The sequence below is a fragment of the Lactuca serriola genome, chromosome 8 (genome assembly GCF_051521515.1).
Source record: "Lactuca serriola cultivar US96UC23 chromosome 8, Lser_US96UC23_V15, whole genome shotgun sequence".
NCBI classification, from domain to species: domain Eukaryota; kingdom Viridiplantae; phylum Streptophyta; class Magnoliopsida; order Asterales; family Asteraceae; genus Lactuca; species Lactuca serriola.
The window spans coordinates 118,039,776-118,067,629 of NC_136415.1; the positions used below are offsets into that span (position 1 = coordinate 118,039,776).

Here is a 27,854-nt window from a genome sequence, read left to right on the forward strand (position 1 = left end):
AATACAGAAAACCAGCTGGATTTGTGTCAGGAGGAGTTATTAATGTTGAAAATATTGATGTTTCTGTTACATGTGCAGGTAAAGTAGCAGAGGATGAGAACAAGGAGAGTTCTTCTGAACAAACCAATGACTCCTTGCACTCTAAATCTGTTGCTTCGAACTCGGCTGCTTCTAACAAACCTGTCGTTGAGAAATATAGGCCTCCAATTCCAGCGCAACAATGTGCCTGTTGTATGTGTGCATATGGGAACAACAAGAGACAAGGCAAGGATACGCCACCAGGGGCAGGAATAAATAACTTCACAGTGAAGAACAAGACTTGTTTTCACTGTGGAACACCTGGTCACATTGCCCGAAATTGTCCAAATCGCGCATACGTTCCTTACTATGCACAAGGCTGGCAGAACGTGCCAAGAGGGAGATACTCCAAAAGAAACCCCTCAAGGTCACGTTCAGATATTGACGACTGGAATGCCAAGAAGGCCAAGAATGTAACTCCCAAGGCCAAGAATCAAACTCCAAAGGACAAGCATCCGAATCCCAAGGGCAAGAAGGAAATGTCAGCCAACGAGCCCAGTTCAAGAGATGCTCCTGTGAAGCCAAGACCGGTTAGGTCAATGTCATCTCGGCAGTCGGCTTCAAGTTCCAAAGCAAGTGTCGAGGCACCCATTGGGTCGAACAAGAAATGGGTTAAACCCGAATATAGATGGGTACCAAAGGTGAAAACTCCCAAATCTCCTAATGCTTCTAACGTTTCTACATCTTCTATTTGTGATAAGTAGGATATGTCATGGGAGAGAGTATCATGCGTTGATGACAAAGGTCGACCCAGTTTCAAAATGGACTGGGTTCCAAAGGCCAACTGATCTCGCTCTGTGTCGGAGCAGCTATGGAGGCATGTCATCAGACTTCGGTTTGTTGGTAGTGGCTATTTCAGGCACGTGATATGAGGCATCTCTCAATTGTACAACATTCAGACCTTTGTTTGAGAGTATGTGTCCTTGCGGGAAAGGAAGAAAGGAAGTGATCACATGGGGTTTATGCTTAATGACATGAAGAATTTTCGGATCTGTTCTGAGTTTACGCATGCTGTTCTCAGACCTTCTGAATGTAGATTCAATCGGTGAATTACGGTTTGCGTTTTCTTCTTTATACTCCTAAGTTTTGTTTCTTAAGCTGATTCGCTTTAAAGACTAATTTTTGTTTTAGGATAGTTTAAATTTGCGCATTTACTTTCGTTTCTCTCCTATGCACAAATTTAGGGGGAGAAATAAAAACAAAACAAAAATTACAAAATTTTCAAAAAATTCAAAAACATTAGAAAATCAAAAAATAAAAAAAAACAAAAATGTTGGTTATGAAATGTGCTTGAGGGAGATGTTTTGGGAAGTGATATTATCAAGTGATAACAGGCAACCTGAGTCTGCGTAACGTACCCAAAGTTGAAGGGTCTATGCTCTGGTTTGATGCGTCGGTAGGCACAAAAGATTCTAAATGGACTTGACTAGGGATAGTTGAACTTAGGAAATTCATAGACTTGACAAATCTTGACCTAGTTAGATACGTTCAGCCTGACAATACGACGCTCGGATAGGTTGAGCAGCGAGATATATATGGGAATCTACTCGTCACATTAATTGAACCCGTACTTGGAACCGTGGTTTAACTTTTCCTCGATGTGCGGATTCTGTCCTTAATTCCGGTTGGATGGGGCGACTAGTAAATTCCAATAAATTAGGTCTGTAGAATATCATTTTCTTTCTTTCCGTCTGTTAGTCATATGTTGTCTCCTTTGCGTGACTTCCAATCCGACCTGGTACACAACATATGCAACTCTATTTCTCTGCAGGCTATATATATGTGTGAAATACTTCTTATCTGTTAGCCATATGATGTCTCCTCTGCGCGACTTCTAATCCGACCTGGTACACAGCATATGCAACCTTCTTCTTCTCAACCCCTCTGAAGTAGTTAGCAATAGAATTCTGAATCTCTTCTCTCTCTGAATGGTTGTCTGCTCACCCGGTGTAAGGAGTACTCTGGAAGTTCTTGATGGTTGGGGCATATCAGGAAGCGGGAAACACATTCCAGTACACTTAAAATTGAACTCATACAGATTGTCTATAGATCTCGCTGCTCAATTTAGGTGGACAACAATATCTCTGGTCGTCGTCAGATGAATGGACCTTAAGATATAGTATCTAACAAATTAGGATCAGATATAAATTTTAGGTTTTTAAGTTCATCATGTCTTGTAATAAATAGTATGTCCTAAATCTGTCACAAATTTTTCGTGTTTAAGTGGACAACAATACCGACGATCGACCAGACAAAGATGTCAATATGGAAGGTACCGACAAGTGGATAAAGGTTGTCTAAAAACTTTGATCCCAAATCATTCTTAAAGTTAGATATCATTTTATTTTTGTTAAATTTGTCATAGTTTCTTCTAATTTAAATATTAGGGGAGAATTAAAAATTAAAAATAATGAAAAAAAAATAAAAAAAATAAAAAATTCAAAAATCAAAGAAAAATCAAAAAAATTAAAAATCCAAAAATAGTGTTATTTCTGTTTTTTTTCTTGTTCAGAAAAATCAAAAATCCAAAAATATTTTTGTTTCTATTTTAATTTGTGTGCTAAGTTTTCTTTTAGTTTTGTTTTTGTCTTGAAAAGTGATTTCAGGTATATATAAGACTCATGGAGTTTGTGTTGAAGATTTCTGAGCCAAAGCCTCGTCCGTGAGCATCGAAGAATTCGCATTCAAAGGAGCAAGAAATGAAGATTATTCTTTCGACATTCAATCTTTCAACCCCAGAAGCAAGGTGAAGCTGAAACTGAAGAATATGTGACGGATTGTATTGAAGCCACCTCAATCAGTCTGCTGCAATCTTTGTACCTGCTGAAGTGATCTAGAAGATTATTTTTCTATGAAGTTCTCTCTGAAGATTCTCAAGCTGAAAGCATCATCTTTCAAGAATCAGTACATCAAGCATCCTCACCCAATGTGTGTTCACTGTCAAATTCTGAAGAAAAGCCCAAGTGCTCAAGATGAAGTCATTCATTGAAGACTAATGCTGAAGCCAATCTCTCATTGAAGATTAACAAGAAAAGCTAGCTACTTTTTAGGGGGAGCTTGTTGGGTCAATTAAGAAAAGAAAGCTATAAACCAAGGGGGAGATTGTTGGGTTAAAATATGGTTTATACTTTACTTTTCTGGGCAATTGTATTTTACTGTAATATTTATGAATTTATGGTCTAGTTTACGGCTGAGTTTACGGCCGTAAACACCTTACGGCCGTAAACTCATTTACGGCCCATTTGTTTCCGGCCCATGTTCCCTAGTATAAATAGAGGTGTTAGGGTGAGGAGTAGAGATTTGATGAACTAGATGAACCCTAGAGAGTTTACGGCCAGAGAGCATTTTGTGTGAATCTTTTGTATCCAGATCATAATTCATATCAATTCACACATGGATTCAACGTATTCTTCTTCTCCTTCTCTTATTAATTTGTCATTGAGTTCACGAAGAATCCTAAGATTTTATACTTCATTACCTAATGTCTCAATTTTATCCTGTAAAGTTTTCACATAATCTATACAAGCCTTAGAGCATGATGGGAGACTTACCTTGGACGAATTGGGTTCATGGGAAGAGGATACCATCAAGCCAAATTGTAGCTTCATCACACTGTCTTCAGCTGCTACAATCCCTGCTTGAGAGTCATCCCTTACTTGTGCTAGATGAGCATTTTCTGGTCCAGACAAATTGAGAGCTTGTATTTGATCATCCCAGTCGAAAGATTGTGCAACCATAGCCTTTTCATTGTTTGATTGACCACTGCTTCGGTTGTTCCCAACTGCAACCATTGTTCTATCATTATTGACCCTTCTATCGGGGTGTGGACAATCACGAGCAAAATGCCCTGGCTCGTGGCAATTGAAACACCGAAGCTTTCCTTTGTTGAATCCAACCTTCTTGTCAGCGCTCATTCCCCAATTGTTCTTCCCTGTCTTTTTGGCAAACTGTTTTGCCCTAAATACAGCCATGGCAATTTGCCATGTGATGTCCATTTCCTCAACGTCCTCCCGATGGATTTGATCAAGATCTGCGAATGACAATTGAGGCGGAAGTTCCCCAGCTACAAGAGCATTGTAGCAATTCACAAGCCCTGCTGCAAAGACAAGGTTTTCATCACCCTCCTTTCCTTTTGAAGAGGAAGCCGCATTTGAGGAAGGAGCAGTTTGGGTAGACACGAGAGGTTGACTTTGTGGGTAGGGAATGACCGGTGCAGAAGAAGATGAACCTGCAGGGGTATAAGAGAAAGAAGAAAAAGCACTATTAGTTGAAATGCCAAGATTGGCAGCTGAGTAGGAGTTCACATGATTGATCTCTCGCTGCTTGTCATCAATATCACACGCTTTGATGACAGCCATCACTTCAGCTAGAGAAAGGCGACTGAGATCCTTAGTCTTCTTAATCACAGCTACATTCATGTCCCAAGATTTTGGGAGAACATTTAGTAGCTTCTTATTAATTTCTGACTTTGTATAGAAGATCCCTGCCACAGTCATCTATGTGTTAAGAGTTGTGAATCGCTGCAGTTGAGCTTCGAGAGTCTCTCAGGGAACATAATTAAACATGTTGAAGCGTTGCCTCAGCATATCTTGGCGGCTTTCTAGCATGTCTTCATTTCCCTCATATACTTCAATAAGGGCTTCCCACAGTGCTTTAGTAGAAGTATACTCTCTGAATCCTTGAGCAATGTCTGGAGATAAGGCCATAGTCAAAATGGCCAATGCCTTTTCTTGATCTTCTACACTCTCAAAGTCTTCATCAGTGTAGTTTTCAATTTTCTTGTCAACCACCTGCCCCCCAACTATAGTGGTGATTCTGATTGGATCCTTTATAACACATTTCCAAATCTTGAAGTCCTTCATCTTTATATATTTCTCAATTCTATATTTCCACTCGGGGAAACCATCAGCGGACATGAGTCTTGGAATGCGCATGGTTGTTCCCATCACAGCATCGAGTTCTTTATATTGATTAGGACTTTGTGATTCCATATTTAAAGTTAATTATTTATTTAATAAGACAAAAATTTAATTAATTAATTTATTGTTATGAACTCCGAAAATTAATTAATTAAGATGTTTAAAAAAACGAGTTTACGGCCCAAAAAAGGTTTACTGTCGAGAACTGTTTACGGCCGTAAACTCCTTGTTTACGGCCCGTGAAAATTTTGAATTCTTGAACAAAGAAATTGATGATGCAATTTTTAAAATCGATTATCTGATAATCAATTTACGGCCAATAATTTTTTAAAGATCTCCGAGTTTACGGCCAATGATTACGGCCAATTATCTGTTAAGAATTTATTTTATAGATGTGTCCGAAGATGAGGAAACTGAAAAGGAAGATTCTCCAACTCCAAAAGTTCAAACTGTCTCAGAACATGAAAAGGAGTTAAGTGATGATCAAGTTGGTGGAGAAATGAGTACTGGTGAAGAGAGAAATGATTCGTTTGATGATCTAGATTTGACTGGTTTTGATCGTGATGATATTGCAGCTTCGTTGGCAAGCAGTGCTAATGTTGTGTCTCATGAAAATCTTGACACAATTTTCTATAATGTCGATGATGTTGGTCTTCACACAACTGAGACACGGAAATCGAGCGAGACGTTTGATGCACGAACTCCTACTTCAAAGCAAATGGTGTCAACTTCTATTCCTATGGAGATGGTTATGGGATGTTCCCCTCCTGTGTCTATTTCTCCTACTCGCGAACCGTTTGTGAGTGTGTTTTCTCCTGAAGCTGACCAACAAAAATCTAAAAGAAGAAGGCTTGAGGCAAGACAATCTAAACTAATCACAAGTTTGGTGAGTGGTCTTCCTACCCCACCTTTCACTACTACTACTACAAGGCTAACCACTACAAAGATGTTTCCAACTGGTCCGAGTTCAACATTTGATGTTGGTGGTTCTTCTGCACCGCCTGGTTTCTCAGTTCCTAGATATCGTTGAGATGTTGCTTCTGAAAGGCTGGCGTTGCACATGGCTGAAGAACAAATTGCATCGCCAGATCCTCGAGGAAAGGGAGTTTCCATTGAAGAAGGTGGTGCAAGGGATGACAATCTTACTCTTGCTGGTCTGCAGAAAGAAATTTCAATTCTCAGCCAGAAAAATATTGAGCTTGATATTCAGGTGGCAGAGCTTCGTGCCGAGAATATCGATCTTCGCGGACAACTGGCTGGACTTAAGAAGGATAAAAAGGTGAAAAGCAAACAGATCTCCGATTTACAAGATCATTTTAATCTACTGACTTCGAGTTATTTGGAGTTAAAGAAGAAACTTGAAGCTGATTTTGGTGAGAAATATCAGACATCCGTTGAAGAACAAAGGATTAATCTTCACGTACAAGATTTTTCGGTTGACCTACTAGTCGGTCAGTCTTTTGGTACTGCTGAGCGTGTTGTTGTTGAACCTCCATTGGCTCCACACATTCAAGAACTTATTAGTCGTAATCAAGAAGATGATGTTCAGAAAGGACAACTGTTGTTTAAACGGAATGTTAATCAGAATGCATTTCGGAGCGAACCCTTAATAACTGTTACTGATCTTGAGGTTGTTAGGTTTCGAGATACATTTGGAGATAGATCAGGAGTGGCTGCCTGGGGATTTCATGATGCTCTCAGAATGTGGATTGTCATTCGTAAGAGTGGTAATTTAGAATTGTATAAGGATATTCATGCATTTAGGTCGTTCACGAGAATTGATCTAACGGAATTATCTCAAGCTCCGTTTATCAATCTTTTTAACACTCCTCAGGTTACTCAGTTTAAACACTTTCTGGATGATCAAGTGAAGCAAGGATTTCCATCGATGCCGACAGCAGAGTCAGTTGTAATTGAACACCCAGATGTCTTGGAACCGTCTACTGACAAGCCGTTGCAGGTAGTGATGTGGCCAGCAACTAAACAAGACAAGCAGTTTCCTGTACTTCAAGGCTTTCAAGATGGATCTCTCAGTTCTTTGGAATGTTGGGTCTATGATGAAAATACATCGGGAGCTGTTATCAAGCTTAAGAATGGGTGTATTCGTTTGTATGATCGCAGAGACTTGCTGCAGTTCAGGAAATAGGATATTCACTATCTTAGCAACTTTCAAATTAAATTTGTTGAAGATATTTACGAGGAAGGAGCTAAGGTGTACACAAAGATGATCGCAGAGATTCTGAGCAAGAGAATGTGGAATGGAGCGATGGGCCAGAAGGACGTGATGATTGTCAACAAAGGAATGGGCTCGAGCTAGTCCAAACCAAGGGGGAGATTGAAAGACCCTGTCTAATGTTTTGGTCTAGGTATACTGATCAGTGGTAGTGATTGTGTAGAAAGTCAATTTTGTCTAGTTTACGGTTGGTGTGTGTTTACGGCCGTAAACTCCTTACGGTTGTAAGTCTTGGCTATAAATAGGGTGTTGTGTCAGACGTTTAATGTTGTTGATGCCTTCGTGTTTTCTCCAAGTTGTATCTGACGTTTTATTGCTTTAAGGCGTATGCAAGCTTGGTTTGTTTTGGTATATTGCTTATTGTTTCATCTTTGCTTCTGTTATTCGTCTTTGATCATTGGTAGATCTATTTTTCGGGCTTTACATGAGATATCGAAATCCGTCATCCTTGACTTCTAAGTTCTTGTCCATTCCTTTTAAAGCTTCAACTGCCACATTTTTGGGTTTCCAGGCTTCCTGATGAGCCTCTTTAATTTGTGTAGACAGATGTGAATGGATGGTCATGGTCAGTGCTTTGACTCTACGTCCCGAGTACTCCTTTCGACTAAGGGCATCAGCTACTACATTGTCTTTGCCGGGATGATAACGAATTTCACATTCGTAGTCATTAAGTAGTTCTACCCATCGTTGTTGTCTCATGTTCAGCTCCTTCTGGTCGAATATGTGTTGAAGGCTTTTGTGGTCTGTGAAAATGGTGCTCTTTGTACCATATAGGTGGTGTCTCTAGATCTTTAGGGCAAAAAATACCGCTCCAAGATGAAGATCTTGAGTAGTGTAGTTGACTTCGTGTGTCTTAAGTTGTCTTGAGGCATAGGCGACGACCTTTCCCCGTTGCATAAGAACACAACCTAGCCCTTGATTGGATGCATCTCAGCATACTACGAAATCTTCTATCCCTTCTAGAAGGGACAATATCGGTGCGCTGCATAGGGCTTGCTTAAGCGCTTGGAACGCCTTTTCTTGTTTTTCTTCCCAGCTGAAAGTCACACCCTTATGAGTCAGTGTGGTAAATGGCTTCGCGATCTTTGAGAATTTATGTATGAACCTACGATAGTAGCCAACAAGGCTAAGAATTGACGGATCTCCGTAGGTGTTCTTGGTGCTGACCAGTTCTCAATTGCTCTAATTTTGGAAGGGTCCACGTGAATTCCCTCTTCGCTGACCACGTGACCTAGGAAATCAACTCTCTGAATCCAATATTCGCACTTTGAAAACTTCGCATAAAGCTTTTCTGCTCGTAATGTGTCCAAGATTTGTCGTAAGTGTTGACTACGTTCCTCCTTACTGCGTGAGTAGATAAGTATATCATCTATGAATACTATCACAAATTTATCTAAGTAAGGACGACACAACCTGTTCATTAAATCCATAAACACTGCAGGTGCATGGGTTAATCCGAAAGGCATCACTACAAACTCATAGTGACCATAACGAGTTCGGCAGGCTGTTATGGGAACATCTTCATCTAGAACTCGTAACTGGTGATACTCGGATCTTAAATAAATCTCTGAAAAGTAGCTTGCTCCTTTAAGTTGGTCGAACAAGTCGTCTATCCGCGATAGAGGGTATCGGTTCTTAATGGTTAGTTTGTTTAGCTCGCGGTAGTCGATGCACATATGGAACAATCCATCCTTCTTCTTCACTAACAAAATCGGTGCTCCCTAGGGTGAGAAGCTCGGTTTGATGAATCCCTTGCTGAGCAGTTCATTTAGTTGACTGGATAGTTCCTGCATCTCTGCTGGTGCTAGACGATAGGGCGATTTGGCTACAGGGTTAGCTCCAGGAATTAAGTCGATTCCGAACTCAACTTGACGTTTTGGTGGTACTCCAGGGAGATCTTTAGGAAAGATGTCGGGAAAATCACATACCTCAGGAATGCGCTTTATGTCTTTCACTTCCTGGGTCCTGTCAACCACGTGAGCTAAGAACACATGGTATTCCTTTCATAAGTACTTCTGGGCTTGGATGCACAAGATGATTCGAAGGTTCATGACTGTTTTGTCACCATAAGACGACTACTGTTTCACCACTCGGTAGGCTAAGGCAAACGACTTTCTCATAACATAGGATGTCTGCATGATGGGGACTCAACCAATCCATGCCGATGATAACGTCGAAACTTTTTATAGAGACCGACATAAGGTCGATTTAGAAAGAATAGCTATAGAGTGAGGGTGCGTACTGCTTTGCTAGTGTAGGGGCAACAGGGGTTGTTGCAGCATGAACAACCACAATCTGTTGTTTCTTGGTGGAGTCCTGTGCCGGTTGTTTCTTCTTTCTGTCCCAAAACTTCCTTTTGTTGTCAATCACTTTAGCTTATTCGGGGACAAGGATTGCTGCACGTTGGTGGACTCCATGTTAATAAGTCTTTGAGCCAAGCGTTTGGCACTATCGAATTTGGTAGGGTTTGAACACAATACATTCCCTTGGAATGGAGGTAATAGTCCCCAGATATCCCTCTCAATCTTCTTACTTTCTGTGGGAACCATCCCGGGACATAGAGCTACCAGGTCACTAAATCTAGTAGTATAGGCTACTATGTCAGAGCTTGTCATGGTAAGGCTCCAAAGTTCTTCCTCCAGTTTCTGTACCTCACCCCTCGGGCAGTACTCCCCTATCATTATGGTTTTTATGCTTTCCCATCCCAATGAGTTAGCCACAATGAGAGTAAGTGACTTGACATGGCCATTCCACCATGTGAGGGCCCTATCAGAGAAAGTAGAGGCATCAAATGTCACTTTTCTTCCTTCAGGGTAGGAGCAGATCTCGAAGATTGACTCCGTTTTCTCGATCCATTGCAACAGAGGAATGATTCCTCCACTCCCATTAAAGGCCCTGGGTTTGCAGTTGGTGAAGTCCTTGTAGGAACACTCCCTATGGTGTTTGTGGCTTTCTCCGTGATTCGAGTTGGTACCTGTTCCAGACCCACTAGAGCCACTAGTATTGAATTGGGTCAGGGCTGTCGTCACATCCACTGTCAATGCATCTTGGAAAACTACAGGATCGAATTGTGGCAGCGGCGATCGTTTTGAAGTTATCGGCGTAGGGTTGGCGTGTCTTCTAGATCTACGAGGCGGCATCTTTCAACTATAGAGTTTTTAAAGATGAACTGATAGTAAGAATTCAATAGCGATTATAAATCAGGAGACTTTAAACCAATTTACACTGATTCAATACGTATTCTACAAAGAGTTGGAAATAGAGTCTAACACAAGTAATAACCTGTAAAGTAGCATCAAGAATTTGATAGAAAATTTTCCAAAGAAAAGAGGATGCATGTCAAAATCATTGGTATATTAGATGTATAGAGTTCAGAAATTTTGACCTTGAAGTAGGTCTACAACATACCAACTTAACGAGAAAACTTTGACATCATACTGACCTATCAAAAAATGAACTTTTGATGTCGAACTATAAACATGAACAATAACACTAGTGCATATACGAAGTCTTAATCTATATCCAAAAAAGTGAGTAGGGTATGCGCTACTTGTGAGGAGTGTTGTTCTGCTTCGTACTAGTTTCAGCCCTAAATTTAGCTAACTGGTGTTCTGTTTCAAACACACGCCTTTCTAATGCTGCTTGGCGCCCCCAAAGTTCTCTAACCTCGGCTCGGTTGGTAGCCAGTTCCCTATGCAGTGCATCAGTGTGATTCCTGGTTAACTCTTGGTCTTCATTCAGGTGGCAGAGGCGAACTGTGTTGACTACCATGGTAGCACCAACCTCCACGAGTCGATGGATAGCTGCTCTTACTTGCTCATCGTTACGAGCAAATCGACGTACTAACACAGGGAGGGCTCTGTCTGCTAAGCCTCCTTCATGAAGGTTGTAGACGCTTCGGTCCCCATTATAGGGAAGTTGCTGACCTTGTTCACGACTCCACCCTTCTAAGTTTACTGCACACTGAACTGTCGGAGCTTGGAAGTTCTGTCGGGGATTGGGATTTTAGGCAACTTGATTTGGATCATAGACTTCTGGTTCCGAGTAATAGTCTTCTTGAATATCCTCATCATCCTATTCCTCGAAGTCTTCTTCTATTGGAGCCACAGGGTCGTCTTTTGGTACCTCTTCGAGCCATCCCCGTTCCCTTGATTGGGAAAGTACAGGTCTCCCAGCAGATGAAATTCAACCATTATATCTACGCGAGAATAGGGGTGTAATAGATATTAAAAAATCTATAGATGGTTTTATCATGCTACAAATATTCCTATAGTATTTAGTATGTTAAGTTCTAGTACTCCTTTGTAGTAGGGTTTGGTAAGTTTTTAGACTTGTTACAACACCACGACCATTCCTAGGCATATGCTAATAACCTCTCGAATAGATATAGTTGATCAGGCTATATCAGTCCCATACCTGATTATATATATTCCAAAGTCTACTCGTACTGTTCAACAATCATAATACTTTTTCTTTGTTTCAGCTATAATACCGATCTAGTAAGCATGTAAGTACAATATTATACTTTTTTTTAAAAATACTTAGATTTTAAAACTATACTTTTAGTCAGAGCGCTTCAGCCCCATAGCATTTATAGTAGTATATCTTTTTATGGTTTGATATTCTTAGTTCATTATAAAAAAAAAAAGCTTTGATACCAATCTGTCACATCCCCAAACCAGAACGACGGAAACGTTCAGGGGTGGAGGACATCATGTACAGTATCACAACAATTGCATAATAGTAAAACAAGAAACAACATCCAGTGTATTTAAAATATAGTTAATACATGTGTGTTCTTAGAGTTAATTGTATGACACCAAAAATGTATAGCAAAATCAAAAGAAGAGTCTTGAACATGCTCCGTCATCTCAAAAACCTGGGTAAGTGTACCTGTCTACTGGTTCCCTGAGAATACATGTTATTTTGAAAAGAGAGTATCAACATTTAAGTTGGTGAGTTCATAAGCATTTAGTATATGAAGTTTGTATTTGTTCCATGAAAATGTTAGTATGTTCCCCAGAAAATCCCATATTTTCTCTATTTAAACGAAAAGCAATCTTAAGCATTAAGACCAAAATGTTTGTATGTTATTGTATTCTGAAATAGTGTGAGTGTATGTTTTCCATAAATGTATGTTTTCTTTGGTAGAAAATAGTATACCGCACTTTTATGAACCCTATAGTGTATTACTGCTGGAAAATACTGATAAGTAGTCTTATTACTTAGAATAAAACTACTGAAGTAGTGTTTGTTTTGTAAACCGAATGTTTAGTTAAAGCTTACTATGAGTGAGATTATAATCATACTGAACTGACTAGCGGCCTACACGACATTCTTCAGGCGTCAGAATGTTATGACATTTGTCACCCCTAGACCTGCCGGTCCAAATGTAGCTAATAGTCGAGGTAGGGATTGTTAGTCCCGTATAGATCTATACACAAATTCATGCTCTCCCTCTAGGAGACTCTTGTTATAAAATAGGACATAACACATACCTTAGGAGGTACCATGAAGTAGTGTCTCACATTCTAGTATTAATTCGTTTACGTATAGAGCGTATATGTTTTCTTGTTCTTGTAAATGAATAATGTACTTGTAATGAAAAGTAATTTCTACTTATGTATTGATTCATGTAATGTATTATTGAACTAGAAAATAATGTGAAATGGATCTCAAAACTATACCTATTATAGTTTACAAGTGTTATGTTTGTACTGAAAATGACTAACAATGTTATTGAAATAAGTTTAATACTCATATGTATATTTGGCATGTATAATTAAGGTTTAACTGATAGTCGGACTGGTGATCCTATCCTAAGCCCACAACCAAACAAGGAACATGAGTTAAGACAAGAGCAATAGTCCTAAGTATGTTAAATCCTAATTATACATACATATATATATATATATATATATATATATATATATATATATATATATATATGAATATAGTTTGATAAAAATAGTAATTTAAGAGGATGAAAAATAGTTTAAAATGGTTTGATAAGTTGATAAAGGCATTAAGTATCTAAAAATGATTTGTAATCATATGTAAGTGTTAACACAAATACTTTGTGTTTTACTTGTATTCTCCCCTAAAAGCATTTAAAAATGGTAAAACATAGGGGTATGAATTCGCCTTATGTGAGTGTCCGAGTGAAGATATAGTGTAGTAGAGTTAATTCCACAAGTTAGAACCCGTAACAAAACCGAATCCTAATCGCATTTCATGCAATATATGTATATAATTAGTGAATATAGTGGTAAACATGTTATGGAATAGCCTAAGATGTAAGAATCACTTACAAATAGGAGTATTAGAAGTGAACCGAAAGGGAGATAGGTGTTTTCGGCCACCTATGTGTTTTCGGTCACTTGGTGATTCAAGTGGTGTTCTTGGTGAACCCAAGTAGATATGGGTGTTTTTGGTTGGAACAAAGGTGATTGGATGATGATTTCGAAAGCTATGAAGAACACTTGATGAATTCAATATGATCCTATAAAGATTCAAGTGGTCTTCGTATGATACTTGAGAGAGAATGTAGGGTTCTCGATAGTGTTTTTGAGAGGGAAAAAGGGAGTTTTGGGCCAACAAGTGTAAGAATGAGGTATTGATTTTGGTCCACATATGTATATGGACGAAATCATGATGGGACACCTTCATTGGGACTAGAAAAACACTTAGAATCACGTGCCAATGGATAACATTTAGGGGATCTCGGTCAGGAACTCTACCAGAGAAGTAGTTTTCAGCCGAGAAAGAGCATCATGCGAAGGTTTGATGTCCGAAGGGTTTACGATCGAGAACCCATTTTCGATCCGAGCGTTTACCTTTATGCGAGGGTTTTCGATCCTCGAATTTAGATCATTATATTGCAACACTAATTAAAAGGCTTAGCTATATCAAAACTTTAGATAAGCTTCTAATAAATAAATAAATCAACGAGTTTGACTTTTATTTGACAAATTTTGACTTTTGTTGACTTTGGCTGACTTTTACAGATTTGAAAATAATAGGTTGTCACACATACACATAAATATACATACACATATATAGACGTATATATACATACACACATACATATAGATACACATACATATACACACATACACGTACATACATACATACATACATACATACATGTTTCCCCTTATTATCATCATTTTTTTTATTATTTATGCATTAAAAATAGTTTATTTCCCCTTATTGATATGTTAAAAGTAGTTTTTTTCGTTTGTTTGTGTGTTAAAACACATTCATTACTATTATTATAAATTATTATCATTATTAGTAATATCATTATGTTTATAACTATTATTATTATTAGTACTATAAGTATGATTTTTAATTGTTTATGTCTTAAATATGTAAAAAAAACGAACGAAATTTTTTTTAAGACTCGAATAATAATAATAATAATAATAATAATAATAATAATAATAATAATAATAATAATAGCAATTACAAATCCGTTGGTATTTCGTAGCTATTTTGTAGCTAATATCTTCCGTTGCGATGTCATAGGTATTTCGTAGCTAATTACCGACGGAATACCTACAGATATATTTACGCCGCTATTTCATAGCTAATTATATACAAAATACATACGAATTTATTTCTGTCGATATTAAGTAGCCATTCCATCATTTTCATACATACATAACCATTTGCATTGATCTTTATTTTACATATTATATTTTATATAGATTATATATTCGTATTTATAAAAATAATAAGATCACGTATTAATGTTAAATAAAATGTTATTTCTCAAATAATTTTCGTTAGAAATTTTGTTTATAACTTATATTTATTTATTTTTATTTACCGAACACTTTGTATCATCCGACTACAAAGCTTATTTTATTATTTTTTTTTTATTTTGACCACTCAATATATAAAGTGCTCAATATATTTTTAATTTTTACACTATGTTGTGACATAAAATAAATGTCAACTTATCATTCCACTAATATTAAACTCAAAATAACTGATCCTTCCAACGGTTTCGTCTCTCATTGATCCCTTTAGAGTAGACGGTATGGGCATTGTGGCGTGCTCGTTATGCTGAGGTGACACCCTCAACGGCGTTGTGACGGGAGAGAACACCCCCCCCCCCCCCCCCCCCCTCTTGTTGCATCTTGTTGTGGTGCTTCTTGTTGTCTCCATGACAAGAAGAAACGAGTTTTTCTATTGGCTGCCAAATTATCTTCTCTATCTCTCTCCTCTTAACATAGTGTTATAACACCATGAACACCACTCTGTCTTCTTGTTATAACACCACCACAACGGATCCATACCTAATGGCCTTAGAAAAATAGATTTAAGAATAGTTTAGGAGTGAAACACATTTGCGGTTAAAAAAAAGCCTAACCAATTTGGTGGAGGTTTTAATTGCAAGTAGATATAATATCACAACCCAGAAGCATATTTAAAAAACCAACAATTTCAGCACAATTTTATTCAAGATAGCTTATTATACATAGAATAAAGGTAAAAGACATTAAATGCGCAGATACATTTTTCCAATTGTTCACATTTTATGGTACCAATATACACCTTTTTGCTCGCTATCTTCATCAGGCTCGATGTAGATGCATTCCTTGGCCTCTCTATACATTGCTTTGAAAATCGGAGTCCTGTCGATCTTATAAAACTCGCCCAAGACTGGTTTAATTGCATCCCTTGCCTCCTTTGCATGATAGTGTGGAATGTATGAAATCAAATGATGCAAGACGTGAGTGTGTGTAACGTCATGTAAAACCCTATTCAGGAAGCCAAAGTCCCTATCGATTGTTGACAAAGCCCCTCTGATCCAGTTCCATTCAGTTGAATCATAATGAGGTAATGACAGATGGGTGTGGTGCAAATACGTGATCAAAACGAAAAAGACAAATACACCTAGCACTGGAACTCCATATATGCAGGTTACCCAAGCAGCTCCGTTGTTATCTACTAGAAGTTTAATTGCATAAAATGCAGCAAGAAGACCAAAATCCGATAGCAGAACTTGAATCCGTTCACGCTGGGTGAAAATTGGACTCATCGGATCAAAGTGGTTGGCAAACCTTCCGTATTTCTTGCCAGAAATATTAGTTAAGAGGTATAAAGGAAACCCAAGGGTCAACCTAAACACCAAGGTGAACACTCGACCAGGTGGGTTGTTAAGAATTTTAGAGTAAAGCGTGACTTTGGACTTGCGTTTAGGAATGTAAACTTCATCGTTATCAAGTGAATTTGTGTTGGCATGGTGATTTCGGTGGCTGTATTTCCAAGAGAAATAAGGGGTGAGGAGAGCAGAGTGGACGATGAAGCCGACTGTGTCATCAATCCACTGGTAGTCACTAAAGGCATGGTGACCACATTCATGACCGATGACCCATAAGCCAGTAAGAATGCTTGCTTGGCAGAACCAGTAAACTGGCCATGCTAAGTAAGCTAGAGGATAAGGAAGAATAGGAATATATTTATCGGCAAGGAAGTAGAAGACGTAAGCAACAACGAGATCATGAACAACATAGTAAGATGAACGGATGAGAGATCGCTCGAAGCAATGAGCAGGGATTGCTTTCTTTAGATCACTTAATGAGAATGGTGGCTCAACTGGGACACGTTTTAGTATATCGTTGGCCTTACTTGGATCCAACATATTACCACCTGCACCCATGTTGCTTTTAGATGATTTATCTGCAAATGAAAGAGTACTATGAGATTTATGCAACTTCAATATTCTTTTCTTGCTATTAATAGAAAAAAGTAGGGAGAATTACAAGAACTCAAAGCCCGTGAGGGGATATGAGAGAGAAGTTCTCTTTGACTTGTTGGGTTCTTATTGGATTTCGACGAGCTTCATATTTAATTTATAGTGAGTTGCCAACATTATTGGCTCAAATAGTTTAATCATAATAATATGTATATGAATATAAATATTTATTATTTAAAGAATAAATAGTTTTTAAGATATATAATAATCAAATAGGACTTCATATTTAGTTTATATATAAATTATATAAATACGTTTAAATAATATTACAATGATGTAAAAAAATTATCAACTAAATAGAAGTATCAACTTGATTTTTGTTAAAACCGGGTTCATATTAAATCTTTTATTTTTTTTTTATTTTTTGGTTATCCGATTTGCTTAAATCCAAATATGTTTTTACTGGATTTTGGCATTAGATATGAACATCTCGTATAATTTATAACGATACAAATTTAACTGATCTCTTTTTAATATGTTTTCCGAGATGCCTATACAAAATCCATTTTATTTATTTATTTTTTTAATTCAAATTTACTCAAACCAAATAAAATACTTGTAAAAGTGTACGTAAGTTTTTTTTGGATAAAGACTTTTCAAGAAAAAAATTCAATTTTAATCGGATTAAAATCTGGAGTTTTTAAAATTGGATAAAACTCGGGGAAAAATCAGATTCCCATTTTTTTAAATCGAGTTAGTAACCATCAGATCATTTATATTCTATTCTGGTTTTTTCGAAATCAGTTTTAAAATACTTGGTTCGAATATTTTCTGGATTAAAAAAATCGGAGTTATGCAACCAACAAATAATTATGAATTATCGGACTCTTACTAAACGTTTGATAAAAACCAGTCAGATCATATGCAAATGAATTGCATGTCTTTCAGAAATTGCAAGGAAGATGCTGACGTGGTGTTTCTGCAAGAAAGTTGCAACACCGTTGAAAGTCCATTGTGGCGGGTAGTGGTGTGCTCTTTAATATCTTTTCACACTACTTGCAGGTAGCGATATTGATTACAGTTAGTCAGTGGTGTGTTCTTTAATTGCGATTGATAGTTTGACTGTTTGCTATTCTTTAAGGAGGACTCGTCAACGATAACCCCTTAGATTAAGTGAAACAAACAATATGGAGATTCATAAAATAACAAAACAACTATGAATTTTGGTATATATTGTTAAAGAAAATTAATAAGATACTTCAGTTATAGGTTAATAAATCAAAATATCCTCATAGTGCTCCAGGTGGACTTATTATTGTGGCCAAATTGTATTCTGCATTTTGTGCGTAAGAGACTTTTATGCAATTCCTTATTTGCTGCTATATAGGTGATAGAAAGGAACTCACTGGAAAGTGAGTATCGACTATTGACTATTGACTATTGAATTACTTGTGTGAACGAACATTGCTGTTGGAATTTAGAAACCAGAAATTCTGTACGGCTTATGTTTATTGAATTTTATATTTAGTTGGAGTAAAAGATAAGTACAAGTACAAATTGAGGAAAAATTCAGGTATCCTATTGCAATCTGAATCCGTATCCATAATCCATAATTTCAGATATTCAAAACTCCGGATTTTCGAACATCCCAAGTGGCCGGTTTACATCATCCACACCGATATGATGATACAAAATTTTCAATTGTGTTAATTCAGCCTTTGTATTTGCTCTTATATCAATACAATATCAAAAGTATTTCATATATAACATCAACTTATTTATTTTTTTAACAAATATCTTAAATATCGATAACTAACCGTTACTGAATAATACATTCAAATGAATATAATTATTAATAGTTAAAAAAACAAATAATTTAAAAGATATATAATAATCGTTTTTTAAAAAAAACAACCATATATATACAGAGAAGAGCTAGTTATGAGCTAGCATCATAAAAAATATAAACTAATTATGGTTTCTAGCACAATACATATTTGGTTTATAAACAAACAATACAACCATTTCATTAGTCGCCTACCACTGAAATATTCTAGGGATGTGTATATGATAGCCTGTCTACCCGAATTCTAATTTGATTGTTGTTTTTTGCTCGTGTGGTAATGGTGGTTTGTTTGAGTTCTTTTGTGGTGACTTCAGACCATAGTCATGGTGCGCATAAGCTGGTCAAATGCACTCGTTTGGGGAGACTCATCTTTCTAAAACATAAATAATACAAATATATTTAAATAAATGACAATAATATAAAAAGTTATAAAATAAATATAACTACAAACCAATAAATGATATGTTGACTTTAATTAACTTATTTGCCCATACATATCCAACTTGTAAGCTATGAGAATGTGGTAGGAAAATGACCTGACCTCTTAGCAAGAATGTTGCAACACCGTTGAAAGACCGCTGGTGTCTAGTCTTCCCATTCAAATTAACGAAATTTATTCAATTTTGCTAAACATGTTGACGGAACGTTTAGCAGAGACCATTTCCCCACTTGAAACCTAAGTAGTACACTTTTTCCTGTTTTATTTTTTTTATTTTTTTATATTATGTTCATTCTTTTAATAAACTATGTTTGCTTGATTAGTTATCACATCTAAAATGTATCATCTTACATGTCATATCGAAATGGTATCATAACATCAAATGGAGAAAATTGTCAACTAGTTATAACATCTTTAACTTTCTATGTCATCATTTATTTTTTTATTTAATTTTTCGTTTTTTTTTTCTTTTTTCAATTTATTTATTTTTGCTTGTTTCTTTTTCAGTTTATTTTTTTAATCACGGATTATTTTAAGGAAAAAACGAAACACGTAATTTAATTAAATCATAGAATAACCATATCATTCAAAATTTAAAATAACATTACACACCAAATAAAAAAAAAAACAATGTTGAACACACAAAAAGAACATTGTTCTAAAAACTAAAAAATGATCAACTAGTCATCCAAATATTGCTTTTCGATTTTCTCCTTCATCTTTCGGAGTACTTGCACTTCTCCTGGTCTTATATTTTCTTCGGTAGTCTGGAGAATTGTTAAATCCTTCGCCATTTGATTTTTCTCCGTCTACTTACACAAAAACTCCAAGTGTTCACGTTGCACATCAGCTTTTGTTGGGCGATCAGATTGTGTTGGTCGAACTTTGCTTTCATTTCTACCAACTCTTGTGCCCTTTTATCAGTTTCGTCTGTGTGACATTGAGCGTCTTTCGCTTTGTCGCGTCCGATCGGTCGACATGGGGGGGGGGGAGGGGGAGATCTCTTTGATGTCGTCAGGGATGTCATTCGTGTCGGCATTGAGGTAGATGTGCATTCGTGCATCGAAAACGTCAAACGAACTAGAATTACGAGACCTCTTTGATTGTGCCTCTAACGATGTTGGTGCCTTAATCCATTTTGGATCTTACCTGACAATCTCCCATATTTTTTCAAATTCGAAAGTGTGCCCCATTTTAACTTGATATTGTTCTCGTGCAGCTTTGTACACATCAAAATCATTTGCATCACTTTGCTTTTGCGATTCTAGTCTCATGAAAATCGCATTAAACTTGGTGCATCGGCGACTGATCGGAGTCCACTTGCTACTAAGCATATCGAAATTGCGATATGTTTGTTCCTTCATAAGCGCGTGGAAATTGCCAAGAACGACTTCCTAAAACCTAATTCCTTGCATATCATTTCCAATGGTTAAACTCTTTGAAGTCCCACACCATGCCATTGCCAACGCGTACTGATCCTCTGGTGTCCACCATAGTGGAGGTTCTTCTTCAGTATAGGTGACTGCCTTCCTTTTCCCTTTCCCTTTCCCTCTCCTTTTCAGACTGCCTCCAACTCGTGTTTCGGGAATAATTTCTGGTGGTGGTTGTGTGGTTGTTTGTTGCATGGAACTGAAAGCACCGAAAAGGTTTTGTTGAAGATTTGGGTTTCGTTGCATGTAAGGAAATTTAGGAAATTGCATTGGGGGTGATTTTGAGTTGAGTAGGTTCATATAACTACCGTATTGTACGAAACCCATTGGGACGAATGTGTTTATGTGTGGAGGCTGGGTGTTCATGTTTTGCTCCGTATTTGGTTGAAAAGGAAAGTGATTTTTTGTTTTAGAAAAAGTAGAAAGGAGTATGAAGATGAGAGAAGATTGGGTGTTTAAAAATTATGTTTGTGTGTGTATTTATATGTAAAATAAAAAAGTTAATTTTTTACATAATGACTGTTCACCAATAGTAAAAAAAATGACCGTTCCATCGCGTTACGAATCGTTATGTGGGCATCGAAGGGCAACAAAATCGTTGGTAACAGATGAAAACAAAAGGGGGGGGGGGTGTATTTAGCCGTGACCACGAAGTTTTGGTCTTTCCACGTCACAAAAATAGATGTGGGCGTTGCTCACACCGTTTACTCTAAAACACGTTTAATATACACTTATTACGTACGACCAATTTCATCTGCTATTTATCACCAATTGAACACATGGTACTTATTAGTCAATCCTTTGTGGATTCTAGTGAAATTCAAAAGAATTGAATTTGAGATTCTTTCATACTCCCTCCTTCCCAAAATTATTGTCCATCTTTCCTTTTTGGTTTGTCCCAAAATAATAGTCCACTTCTAAAAATAAATAACATTTTTACCAAAATACCCCCTCATTATTACTTAACCAACTAAGCATTTAATGGAATATTAAATGCAAAGTAAGGACAAAACTGTCATTTTATTATATAAAGTTAGTAGTAATTAATGTTTTTCTTAATCTGTGTGTTTTTTGTCTGTGGACAATAATATTGGGACGGAGGAAGTATGTCTTTTGGACCATCAAACGGAATAATTGAGTTCCTTCAAAATCTATATTTGATTGATTTTGGCACTCCTAATTAGGGGTGGTGAAAGAATTGAAATTCTTGTTAGAAATTGGGTAGGGTTTTATGGTGGAAATCTGGATACCCCTTGAATTGTGTACACACTTTTTGAACTGATATTTCTACCCTCTGATCAGCTTAGGATAATCCCAAGGGGACACATAAATCTAGGCGCATAAAACGTAAGCAAAATTTCTAGAAGATTCTAAGTTCGTGTGAAGAAACATGAGAACCAAAATGTGATCCCTCTCCACCAAAAGAGAGTCAATTTTACCATAATCACCCTCAAGAATTCAATTTTTCAACTATACCCCTAGACCTCGCCAAATTGGCACTGCCTATATGGAAACCCCATACTCAAAGGCGCTACTCCTAGACCCCCGACTTGTCATTAAACCTACTTCCAATTCTATCTTATACATGTGTGCAATCCGCACATACCCAAACATATATTAGAGTGCAAATCATGAAGCCCCTTAGCTCACATATAAGTTCCAGTTACACAAAAATGTCCTGGTGACACTAAAATCACAAACAATCATCCCCCATTTTAGTGTAACCCTTGAACAAATATAACATTATCAAAACAAAACCAAACTAGTACAAAATGAAATTTTCGTAACGATTGAATTTCCACTTAGCATCATAATCTTACAAATACTTGAGAATTAGGGTGTTCTAAGAATTGAAAACATCAACCCATTTGAATACCATAAAATAAAATACATACTAGTTTATTGAAATTTCTAGCAAAATACAACCTGACGTTATTATTAATCTCTGTGTCCTAATCCTCTCATGATCGTATCAAGACCAACTTTACAAACTCTTGAAATGAGGCTACATTTCACAATCACATAGGTAACTCCTTTCCATGTATAGACATATACATTTAATCAAAGGAATTATTAACAAGTTAAACCTTAACCTAGTCAACTGTAGAACCGAAGACATTACCTAGGATGTATACTTCATGTGTTCCAATCTATAAGTGTGAGCTTTCCACATTGAATATAGCTCCTAATATCATATTAGAATGGAATTGGACGTCTCACCATTACAAAATTTAGATGGACTTTAATCCCATCCCAATCACAGACCTGTACACTAAGTCACTAGACAAACCCCTAGTCAATTGATCTGCCAAATTATGTTGTGATTTCACAAAATCAATAGAAATTACACCATTCATGATTTTTTCTCTAATCATACTGTTTCGGACACCTAAGTGTCGACACTTATCATTACACACTTAAGTATAAGCCTTACCCAAAGCGGAAACGTTATCACAATGGACAGAAATAGGTGATATCAGTTTAGACCACAAAGGAATCTCATAGACTATGTTCTTTTAACATTCAACTTCTTTACCTACAGAATGTAACGCATCAAAATCATATTTCATTGTTGAGTTTGTAATTCAAGTTTGCTTCTTGGAAGCCCAAGAAATAACACCTCCCTCAAGCAAGCACACCCAAACAGTCGTTGAGGATTGATCCTCTAGTTTGGTTATCCAACTTGCATTCGAATGTCCTCCCAAAACCAAAGGATATCTTGGGTAACTCAATCCATAATCCATGGTTCCCCTGAGATACTTAAACACTCTATTCACTCCTTGCCAATGTTGAGCATTAGGATTTTTAGTGTACGTGCTCAATTTTCCTACAACAAAAGCAATGCCAGCCATGGTACTTGTCATTGCATACATCAAACTACCAATAGCCTTAGAGTATTCCAATTTTAAAATAGAAGTTCTTGTGTTGTCCATCAATTTCACACTTAGATCCATAGGAGTGCTCACATGAGAACAATCGATAAAATTAAAACGCTTTGAATTTTCTCAATATAATGACTTTGATTTATTACCAAGCCTTTTTTCATCCTTTTAATTCTTATTCCAAGAATTATATCAGCCTCTCCGAAATCTTTCATGGAAAACTTTGATGATACCATTTTCTTTGTTTCATCCACTTGATTTTGGTCGCTACCAAAAATCAACATATCATCTACATATAAGCAAATGATCACTCCTACACTGGTAGCATCATCAAATCTACTATAAATACATTTGTCACATTGATTAATCTTGAAACCAGAGGACAAACTAACCTCATCAAACTTTTTATGCCATTGTTTAGGTGTTTGTTTCAGCCCATACAAAGATTTGACAAGTTTATAAACCATATGCTCTTTACCGGGCATAATGAAAACTTATGGTTGTTTCATGTAAACTTCCTCGTCAAGTTCAGCATTCAAAAAGGCTGTTTTCAAATCCATTTGATGAATCACCAGATTGTAGATACTTGCTAAGGAAATCAACAATCTAGTAGTAGAAATACGTGCAACCAAAGCATACTTATCAAAATAGTCAATACCAGGTTTTTGTCTAAAACCTTGAATGACTAACTTGACTTTGAACTTGTCAATAGTCCCATTAAATTTCATTTTCTTTTTGAAAATCCATTTGCAACCAAGTGCTTTAGAACCTTGTGGCAAATCGGTCAATACCCAAGTGTTATTTTCAAGAATTGATGACATTTCATCATCAATTGCTTCCTTCCAAAATATTACATCACGCGACCGCATGGCCTCTTGAAATGCATTTGGATCATCATCAATACTTGGAAGTTAGAACCGAAATATTTCAGAACTTGGCATATTTTGCTTTTTTGTAGCTCTTGTGTTTTTGGTTCAGTAACACCATTTGAACTTTCTGGATTTTGCAATTCATTACTGCCAAAAGTCAGATCCTTAGGCCTTTGAATAGTTGCAAAGCGCATTTCATCAAAAATTGCATCATGTGACTCATTAACGGTGTTAATCGGTACTTAATCATTAGGTTGAATTACGTAGAACCTATATGCCTTGGAATGTTCGGCATATCCGGTGAATATATACAATCTATTCCACATTCTCCAAAAGTTGTCCTTTTAGTCTTGGTTAGTTTTACAGTTGCCCGACATCCCCAAATCCGAAAATAGCTTAAATTCAGATTTTTCTTAAACAAAAGTTCATATGGGACAGATTTGTGCCTTTTATTTGGAACCCTATTTAATAAATAGCAAGCCATTACCATGGCCTCTCCCCAGAATGCATTACATAATCCTGAGTATAACAGAATCGAGTTTATGAATTTATTTAAAACTTGATTTTTGCGTTCACTAATTCCATTATGTTAAGGAGAGTAAGGTGTTGTGGTCTCATGAATGATACCCATTGATTAAAAGTATATGAGATTTATATGTGCACCTCCTCTATCAGTCCTAAGAAACTTAACCAGATTGCCCAGTTGCAATTCAACCTTGGTTTTGTATATTTTGAGTTTATCTAAGGCTTCGTCCTTAGAATGTAACAAATACACATAGCAAAACCAAGTGTAGTCATCAATGAAGGTGACTGCATAATTTTTATTTCCCAATGAAGGAGTGGAGTAAAAATCACACATGTCACTGTGTATAAGTTCCAAAATAGCCGAATTTCTAATGACACTAGGAAGGGGTTGTTTTATTACTTTTTTAAGAATGTATGTTTTACATTTATCAGAAGTCATGTCAAAGGCTGGAACTAATCCATCTTTTGACATCTCATGCATCCTTCTAAAGTTAACATGACCTAATCTTACATGCCAAAGCATAGACTTATCAACATTAGAACTAGAAGATAAAAATGCAAAATTTTGAACAAGTAATAATTTGTCAACAATACTCAAACAAAACATTATATTATATAAATATCCAAAACCAATAAACATTCCACCTCGACATAAGTTGATCTTATTCAACTAAATAACTTGTTTGAAACCATGATAATTCAAACAACTAAAGGTAATAAGATTCTTTCGAATCTTAGGAACAAACAAAACATCAAAAAACCTAATAGTCTTTCAGGAAGTAAATTCAAGACACAAGGCACCGACACCACAAATAGGTATAAATAATCATCTCCCATTCTCTGCACAGATCCATCGTCAATCAGTGTTAATATTTCAAACAACCGTTTATCCTTACATACATGGTTCGTTTCCCCAAATATGAAAGCAAAGATCTGTGCGGACAAGTTTTGAAAACTCAAACCTTGAATTAACTTAAGCTCAATGTCTACCACTAATAAAGGTCCAGTCAAGTTTGCTAAACAAGTCTTGTCACGGAATTAAGAATTTCATCAAAGTGCTCAAAGTACATAAATAATACATACGAACAGTGTAAAGAGATTCAAGAATAATAAGAATCATAGAGAGAATGATTGTCTTAATGATTTTTGGTATTGATGAGAAAGGTGAATGTTTTCACTAATGCATACATAACACAAGGTTACAACTCCTTAAATAGAAAAGAAATGACAATAAGACAAATATGATAAAGTGCATGAACTAAAAGACACCTAAAGATCAACATACTTGTTGAATCAAAAATTGACCCTCTTGAACTTCAGCTACCATAGCCTCCAAGCAACCGCAGTCAAGCAATCTCATCAACAAAAGCCATTCGAAGTCTTCAGCACCGCAGTCATTATCTTTACTTAGTTTATTTTTTCTTTTCTGTAAAACACTCTAATATCCAGTATGCCTTGCATGACTACTTTTAGAGCTGTAAACTTGTCTCTATAAATAGAGTTCATTTCTCATGTAATCAGCACCGATGTGAATCTCTTTTCAATTTCTAATACACATCAGTTCTTATTCTATCTTACTTGTCAAACCTTCTTACTCTCATAATCAATTACCATCTCTTTTCAAGAGCAAGTCACTTGTGACAAAATCACTAAGCTAGATCTCATTTACTAACTTGGTTTGAATGCATTCCTTGTTATGAATCTGTCTTTGTGTATACTTGATATAACAATTGTTGTCATTTACATTCCTTTACTTTTCTGTATCTAACTCACTAACTTCTAACTCTTAATATTATTGTTGAGCTAACAGATCCTTCAAGATTAACTATTCCGCTATATACTTGTACTCACGATTTGTTCAAGTGTGTCTCAAAGTTTTTCTCTCAACAATTGGTATCAGAGCCATATTGGTTGCTTTTTGAAAATTGGAACTCTGATTTGTCGAAGAGTTTTCTATACCACTGAAGCTCATTTCTAAAACACAAAAAAAAACTTCAAAATGGCACAATCATTATCACTAAATGTCTCCAACAGTGTTGGTGGTTCTAATCGAGCCCTAACACTAGTTGCGAATGAATACCATCACTAGTCTCAAAGGATGGAAAGATATATCTCAGAAGACTTGGTAGAGATGTTTGGTGATCTGTAGAAGAAGGAACACATGTTCCAGTCCTCACACCAGTCCAAACTAATGGAGCTACAACAAGGCTAGGAGGAGGTCAACCATCTTTGAACCGTCCCACCAAAGATGATCTCGACAAGATGGAAAATGATGCTATTGCCTTTAATGAAATCTCTTGTGGAGTTGCTCCTGACAACTTCGACATCATCATAAACTGCAAATCAGCAAAAGAGATTTGGGATGTTCTCAAAAACTTGTACGAAGGTTCAGAACAGGTTCAAGTCAAGAAGCTCACTACGACCCTCAATGACTTCAAAAATTTCAAAGCTCACTCCGGTGAAAGTTTGGAAGACTCTTTTAAGAGATTCAACTTGATTGTCACAAAACTGTCCAATGCGGCCACCGTCCGCAGCAATCATGAAACAAACCTACAGTTCTTTAATGGCTTGGGAAGACATTGGACAAAAGCCAAAATCATTGTTACGAACGGTGCCCGCATTGGACAGTTTTGTGACAATCAAGTTGAAAAATGATTGTTCAAGGAGACAGGAAGATTCACTCGTTGTCCCTCTATAAACTCTATGGAGAGTTGCAAGCTCAAGAGTTCATTGTACTCAAGGACTGCTCAGACTTCGGAGGTCCACTTGCTCTTGTAGCACAATCACCTAACACGCAAACTTATCCCACTTCGTATGACTCATCACCGTAGTCATATGAAGCAGAGTCAGAATATGACGATGAAGAAGAGTTTCAAAATGTCATTGCCCTTGTCAGTATAAAATTCAATCGCTTACCACCTTCA

The 27,854-nt window shown here is 36.7% G+C and overlaps 1 protein-coding gene and 1 pseudogene across 2 annotated transcripts; both read right to left on the minus strand.

Moving 5' to 3' along the window:
- Window positions 1-15,666: 15,666 nt before the first annotated feature.
- LOC145065590 (delta(12) fatty acid desaturase DES8.11 pseudogene) lies at window positions 15,667-17,112 on the minus strand (annotated as a pseudogene). Its single transcript, XR_013688456.1, has 2 exons — window positions 17,007-17,112; window positions 15,667-16,923 (listed from the first exon to the last, which is right to left on the minus strand). The product of XR_013688456.1 is annotated as a delta(12) fatty acid desaturase DES8.11 pseudogene (transcript).
- Window positions 17,113-24,030: 6,918 nt separating this feature from the next.
- LOC145067342 (putative mitochondrial protein AtMg00820) lies at window positions 24,031-24,405 on the minus strand. Its single transcript, XM_079014506.1, has one exon. The coding sequence runs from the start codon at window positions 24,403-24,405 to the stop codon at window positions 24,031-24,033; it is 375 nt and encodes a 124-aa protein (XP_078870632.1).
- Between the last annotated feature and the right edge of the window lie 3,449 nt (window positions 24,406-27,854).